Genomic DNA, 7918 nt, shown 5'->3' with positions numbered 1-7918 from the left:
CCTTCATTAATATAGGCCTATATTTTATCTACAAGTGCACGTCACACACTGAGCGAGCCGCCTGTTAATGACGCTGTCGGCAAAGCAGTAATGATTGTGCTAAGTGGCTAATGGGCATGTAGCTCCTTCCATGTTTCAGATGATGCGTCATGTTTGTAGTTGACGAATGAAGATGAGTTTACATATCACCTTGGGTTCGTCCTTCACCTTCTCAAAATAATCCCACACTTTGGATTTCCTGTCCGACATATTATTAAATAGCCTGTGTAATAACCGCAGGTACCAGCTCTGTAAGTTAACGTGAGTCCTGTCTGACTGCTGAGCACCGCAGGTACCAGCTCTGTAAGTTAACGTGAGTCCTGTCTGACTGCTGAGCATGGCCACTTCCTGTGTCTGTCCTTTCAAATTAAGTTACCACATGGTCCAGTCATATAGGTTTTTGATTTATTTTGACAAAGTGCAGCTCCTAATAGAGTTTCATGTGTGTTTGTTTGTTGAAATCTTGCCAACTAATGATCTTTCTGGTCGACTAACATTTGGTCGACTAGTAGGACCCAGCTTTATTGTTTATTCATATGCCTAATTGTTGGTATTACTCATTGTCCTTTCCTCTACCAAAGCCATGGACACATTAATACAGTGCTCCTATATACATGCCACAAGGTGTTCTAGCTTTGCCCTCACACATATTGAGTTGGCCCATGCAGTGATCTCAGTAATGTTATTCATAATGCAGCCTAATGCAGGTGGTGAAGGGGTTGCTGGCTGGCACAGGAAAAAAGATGCTGCCTTTCTTGATTATGTTCGAGTTTCACCAAACTGCAAGAAGTGCCTCTAGCTTTTTCTAAGCAGTTTGCTGGTATTACTGGGAGAATACAACAAAAACAATGTCCAAATGTTGATTTCTGGCCTTAGTTGTCTCCTAATTGAGCTGAGCTGAGCTGCCCTAGTAAAAGTCTGTATCTTATTATCACTAGAAAAGTATTATTGTGAAATGGCTACAATGTCATTCAGCAGCTCCTCATTATAGTGGTAAATTGTTCTCAAAATAGAGTTCTCAGCGTGGGCTTTATACTGTAGAAATACAGGGCTAATCTGGTTTATGTGAATAGTATCTGTGTCAAAACCTTTTGGCAACAACAATCAATATTTGATCTTTAATGGGTCACCGAAAAGCAGCTGTATGTCACAAAAAAGCATTTCTAATCATGACTGTATTTCTGACACGTATAACAAAAAATGTATCATTGACCTTTAAATTCAGATTCAAACACATACTGTATGTGTTATTATATGATGATTGGTGTGGCTATTTTGAGCATCGTTACTATCGTTACAGTATCCTTGTCTATTTTTGTACGTGCTTGAAAGGTACCACCAGCTTAAATAGCTCCTTTCTTCTCGCTTTCAGTAATAATACCCTATTTGTGGAAACCTATATTTATGTGCAATCAGCCCTTCAATGTGTGCTTAAAACAGCCCTCTGGTCATGCACAGTGACACAAAAAGGTCTATGAGTAAAAATAATAATAATAATAATAATACATTTTATTTGAAAGCGCCTTTCAGGACACCCAAGGTCACTGTACAGAAAATATAAAAACAAAAATATAAAATACAAAATAAAAGACAACAAACAATAAAAAGGGAGGGGGGACCGTGTGAAGCAGTTTAGAGAGAGTAAGCAAGTCTGAACAGATGAGTTTTGAGTTTAGATTTGCATGCATGCATCTTGTCCTCAAGTTGTAGCTTGATGCTAAATGACTGAAAATAGAGCCATGGACATTGTAAATGAATGGCCACTGATTGCAGCGTGGTCAAGAATAGCCGAGGTTTAATGATATCATTTCTCATTAATGCTGGATCTTTGTGCTTTAGTGAACTCTGATTGCTTAGACATGCTTCCCAACTGCATCCACTCACCATCAGCCCAGTCTCAAGAGACAGGAAAAGACACGTATAGATAAAAATAGAAAAGATTAGAGTCTGTGTTCTTTTTTACACTACTATTTTCATTGTGTGAAATTTCAGTAGTCACATTAGGTTGAACAGGTATCATTAAAAGTAATTTTTTGTAATGGCTATGTGACTGTCATCCTAAATTATACCTAATTATGGATAAAGGGTGTTATCACGCTCACATGTCTTAGAAAAGTAATTTCACATCAGAGAATGTAACAGGCAGTATTGGCCAAGTTACTTTTGAAATGCAGTAGGTTACAGATTACATGTTACCCTGTTAAATATGTAATAAGTTATGTAATATAACCAATTACTTTTAATAACTGTTCTAATGTTTTAAACTGGGCAATATAGCAAAAGCAAAAAGTCCACAAATAGGCTATGCCAAAGAAGAGTGAATGTTTTATTCTACATAAAAAGTTTTACTAAAAAGAATATATTCAGATCTAACCCCTTTGTAATCACCGACATTTTGATTAGTAAATGTAATTCAATCACATATTTTTCTCAGTAACTGATTACAATTACATTTATTTTGTAATTGAATTAGGTGATTTTCCAATTTTAAAGATACATGTTACATTACAGATAAGCACTGATACATGGGAGGAAGAGAAATGGATACAAGATAAAAATGAAAGAACAGAATAGACAAAACAGGCTGTGGGCATGTGCTGAGCATACAGATCTTATTAATAGTGTGTGTTGGACTTACAACAATTGTCTTCTAGGATTTATTACCCTTGTTATCTAAGAAGTGGGGCAGCCAGCTTCACATCCATCTGGAGTGTATATGGTTAGCCTGCACAGAATATATACATTGAACACAATCTAACTATACAGATCAAATTAAATGATTCATTTGTATTGTTTTATATGATATTACATACTTTTTTAGAAATACTGTATATTAGTGTTAGAACGTGTGTAATCTGAGAGATGCAGCCACATGAGGTGTTTAGCGTCGGTGTCATCTTTTTGCTGAAAACATGCAATTTGTTGAAACATTAGTTGCTGCATCTTCTTTAAAGCTCTGTTTAGAACTGTGAGTGCCACACCTCACCCCTTTTACATGTGACTGTTCTGTCTGTTTAGACACTGCAAGCTGGCAGATGTGTGGAGATCTCCCCAATCTATATTGCACTGTGGTTTTACATCCAGTCATAATACAAGACGTTGATCCATGGAGAGAAAAGAAATGGCACCGATCTTATGAAAACTTCAAAATCCTTTGACATATTCACTCCATCTTTCCAGTTTCCCAGTGGGTGCTCAATATGGCAGCCCACTGAGAACTCATTATGTAAAATCAATTCCTTTTGACACGTATCCTATGCCAAGCTCCCCAGCACTCCAGCTTCCGGCAAATGTGGGCATCAGCTACCGTACGAACAGATCCATCCTTTTGTGTGACGAGCGCACACATTCATGCGCTGACACATACTGTACGCCATCTGCAATGCTGTCTCTGCATCACTAGATGTAACAGAGCAGAGGTGGATTTATGAGATATTAGGAGTTGTGTTATAGCAGAAAATGTAGAGAAAGCAGTCTTATAGTGCTCTTTTGAGCATCATCAGTGTCATGAGTTATACTGCATGTTTTTTTTGTTTTTTTTTTTCTTTGGCTGCAGGCAGCATGAGGGCAGTCAAATGAAAAACTTTACATAATATTTTTCCAAACATGCTCCACTAAGCCTTTGGCCCTGCACAATGTGGTTATTCAAATTCTAATGAGAAACTTGGGAGAAGAGAGGATCTTTCCCAGATTTCTTTCTCGGCTAAGAGGAAGAAAGTCCTTTGTTAAAGCTATCTATTATCATATTCCCGTTTATTACTTCCCATTCATTTCAAACTCATCTCTGACTGGAGTCAGTTCTCAAAGTCTTCCATTATAAACCTGAAATAAGAGGAAACAATAAACCTTGGAACTTTACCCAGACTTTCCCCTCCACCCTGCATCCCACAGACACACCATCTACTGCCCCCAAACTATGAATAACATATTAATGCATTAATCATATCATTGTCACACATTGTGATAAGAAGTTATACAGTTTTTCAGCTATGAGATGATGGTTTCAGTTTTTTGAGAGAAAAGTGTAACTCAGTAGAGTGACTTTCTTTCTTTTTTAGCCTCTTTTAAGGTACAACATGTTCAAGCACCGTGGAGTCCTTAAAAAAAGAAAAAATAATCTGCTACTTTTTTGAAAACGCCATTGTAGTTATCATTTTCTGAAATTATATTTTCTCATTTGTGTCCTCCAGTTCTCCTGTTCTCTTCCCTCAGGGACAGTTTGATGTTTTGTGATAACTTGCTCCCCTCTACTTTAAGGGACTCAGTGAAAATGTTTTTCTTTCTTCCCCTCTGCCAGCTCCCCTTTCTGCCGGCAGCGCACCCCCTGCTGTTGAGGCTGTGGTATGAGCCTATGTGGCAGGAAGGCGCTGACTTTGCTGAGCAGCGTGTTCGCTGTCTGCGCCCTGGGCCTGTTGGGGATCGCCGTAAGCACCGACTACTGGCTCTACCTAGAGGAGGGCGTCATCCTTCCCCTCAACCAGAGCACAGAGATACGCATGTCCCTTCACTCTGGCCTCTGGAGGGTTTGCTTCTTGGCTGGTGAGTTAGTGTGAAGTCTGAAACACATAGATTATGTGGTTTTATCCCTCATCCCTCGAGGCAAGGTATATCTAATTTCAGTCAGATTCTGCTTTGACACAGAGCTTTATGACTCATTTGATTATAATTAGTGTTAGATACTGATTGTTATCCAGGCAAGGAGAGATGGAAAAACAATTTAGATGCATAAGATCTCTGTTTAGTTATCCATGAAGTAATATCCACAATCAGTTTGTACCAAAACAAAGAATCTTATTAAAGGATAAAGTACAAAATCAAAGTCTAGATTCACCAAGACTCCTGTGCAAGAGTGGTCTGTACATTTATTCTCAAAGAAATACGTGCAGAGGCACAAACAGACTTCTGGCTAACATGCCATTTTACATGAAAACATTGCATGCAACACTTTAATACCATCTTTTAAAGGATGTTACATGTTCTACATACATATTTACAGTAATTTGTGAACTATCAGTGAATTCAGCTTCATCACCTAATCTTTGTGAAGAAGTTAAATAAAGATATTAAAGTGCACATGTAGTTAAGAATAACATTAATTAGCCATGGTACCTCTATACCACACTGCTTTGGTGAATCTAGGCCTCAATTTCTAGCATTCAGTAAAATGTGTACATGCACAGTCACTTGTGTTTCTTTCCTCTTTCTTTCCCCCTCTTTAACCGATACTCTTTAGCACTTAAGCATGAATATTTTAACTTTGCTTTAACCTCTGTGCAGCGATAGGACCAGTGTGTTTCCTTTCATATTTGATTTCCACTCTCTGCTGTAATTTTAGGTTGATCCTTGAAAGTGTCAAGTAGTTGTATTCCAGTTGAAAGACTGGCTTTGCTTGATGTCTTTCCTCATGACTTACCCAGTGGCTGGCTCCTGGCACCAAAGGCACCTTGGATTGATTGACTGCTATTTCTTATTCCTTCTCTTTGACCCGCATTTCTTTTCCGCCAAAGCACTCAACATGAAAAACAAGTATTACTGACTGTACAGTTAGCGATGCTTACGTATGTCGGCAGTGCATGGTTTTATTTACACCTTCTGGCCTTTCAAAACATCGTTCCTCCCCAGCTCCAACATCACAAAGGCATGCTTGGAGGTCTTGATTGGAAAAGAAATACTAACTGTTAGATTTTATTCTTTTCTTAGAGAAACAACCCTCCAGACAAGTGTTGCCCCAGAGTAAACCAGGTATCAACTTTTGCTCTTACCCTTTGCTTCCTCTGGTAACAGCAACAATTGACTGAGTCAATATGCTGTCTCACTCTTTTTGGATGTGCACTGTAGCTCTCATTTATTACAATCAATGATAACTCTGTTTAGGCCTGGAAAAAAAGGAAAAAGCTTTTGTTTTGCAAATATGTCATTTATCCTGTAATGTTATTTCATTTATTGTGGAGTTGTTCCTTTAACCCCTGTTTCACAACTGACCTGCTCTGTCCCATTTCAGGGTTAATCATTCAGGCAACCCAGTTGTAATTAGGTAACAGATGTTTTTCTACCACGTAGCAGTGTAATGGACTAATGGTCCAGTGTGTGTTTTAGGGGCAATTGAGTGGCCTTATTGCCCACTTAACTGTTCTGATTTGACCCAGAAACAATTACTGCACACTATGTTGTTATGCAAGGGAACGTGAATGAGGTTGCATTGTGTTTTGGTTAGTATTGATGTCAGTTTGAGTTCATTGGGTGTTAGGCTATTTGATTCCAGCATGAGGACAGCATGTAGAGGATCTCTGCAGCCAGCACTTACAGTCTGTCATCGGACCATATGGGGAACTGGGCTTCTTGTGTGTTGTAGACTGCAAGGCTTGCAGCAGGACTAGTTCAGTAAATAAAATGAACTCAGCTTGGTTTTTATTTTTGGCATGACCTGCCATTCTTGGAAATAAAAGTATTTCTCCCAAGTGTTTTTAAGAGCGCAATTTCCCCCGATTACACTGTTAGTCTAGCCTTGCACTAGCTGAATGACAGCATTACTAAAATTGCATTTGCATGATTTACATCATCTGTTTCTCTATAAACGCTTTTCACTGCAAGTCCGGAACAGCTGTGTTACTGGAGTCCTTGAAGACTGACTGAAAATGACCCATTAAGTCTGCAATGTGGAAGCATAATCAAGGTCTTTTGCAATAGTCATTATCTCCATCTTTTGCAATTATATTTCAATGGGCTGAGAATTGCAAGAGGGGTTTTTATGTAGAGGTAAAAAAACAAAAAAAAAAACATTAGCTTTACAGTTAAGCTACAACAGAAAGCTTGTCGAGCCTGACTGTCAATAAGGAAGAAGCCTCCCACACCTTTAAGTGATGGTTAATAACCCAGGGAAAGGGAGCCACCAGGAACCACAGACTCCATCCCTTACATTACATAATGTCTAAGTGTAACTGTGAGGATATTTTCAATATTGCTGCATTACATAATGACTTAATGCCAAAAGCAAAAGGAGAAGCCAAATAAAAGCAAGAGTGGGGGAGAGATAATTGACAGGCTCATGATTGGCTGCTTACCCTGTAGATCTCCCTCACACGCTCTGCGACAGTTCTTGCTCTCATATTTTATTTTTAATCTTTCAGTCCTCATTCATCTATATCAGTCATGATGCATTCAGAGCATTGAAATTCTAGTGTTTCTGTCAGGAAGCCAAGGTGTTAAATCACCCAGATTTCGTCCCATCTTGTCTAATGATTAATTTATAGTTACTAAATGATAGCATAAACACACAACAGCTGCACTTATTAAGTACACAAGACACTCTTTTCCCTAAAGGTCAGTTTTTATGCCTCAGTGCCTGCGATAGCTGTGGCTGGAGGCATTTTGTTTTTGGGTTGTCCATCTGTCACATTTTCGTGGATGTGATATCTCAAGAACACCTCGAGGGAATTTCTTCAGATTTTGCACAAATGTCTAATTGGACTCAACAGTTAGCTGATTAGATTTTGGGGAGCAAAGGTCATGGTCATTATGACCTTGCATCTGTCTCATTCTGGAGAATGTGATATCTCAAGGAGGCTTTGAGGGGATTTCCTCAAATTTGGCACAAACGTTTACCCTGGAAATCCAGAGTTCTCGCGAGAGCACAATTTGAATTTGCTCAGCGAGTCACTCTGGCAATCAGTAATGATGCTCATTACCTAAGCCCATGAAACCGAGCTGCAGCAATCACATTGGTTTATCTGATATAGGCGGGCCAGAGGCGAGCTAAACAGATGACGACAGCACTGTGACGACAAAGTCCGAAATCAGTCAGTAAACATTGCAAGATGGCTACGGATGAACACCAGTTGTTTGAAACGGCTTTGGCCGCTACAATGAACGAGTTAGACTT

General features: G+C 39.1%; 1 protein-coding gene across 1 annotated transcript in view; it reads left to right on the top strand.

Annotated features, from left to right (window-relative positions):
- LOC126390698 (voltage-dependent calcium channel gamma-5 subunit) overlaps positions 1-7918 on the top strand; it is a 26378-nt gene that overhangs the window by 9230 nt on the left and 9230 nt on the right. Inside the window, exon 2 of the mRNA XM_050045118.1 lies at positions 4337-4578. Coding sequence (XP_049901075.1) covers positions 4383-4578 — 196 coding nt within the window. The 5' untranslated portion in view covers positions 4337-4382. The remainder of the gene's footprint in view (positions 1-4336; positions 4579-7918) is intronic.

This window comes from Epinephelus moara, chromosome 5, assembly GCF_006386435.1.
Source record: "Epinephelus moara isolate mb chromosome 5, YSFRI_EMoa_1.0, whole genome shotgun sequence".
In the NCBI taxonomy this organism is placed as follows: Eukaryota; Metazoa; Chordata; class Actinopteri; order Perciformes; family Serranidae; genus Epinephelus; species Epinephelus moara.
Note: the sequence above shows the minus strand (reverse complement) of the source record. Positions and strands in the feature narration are given on the sequence as shown.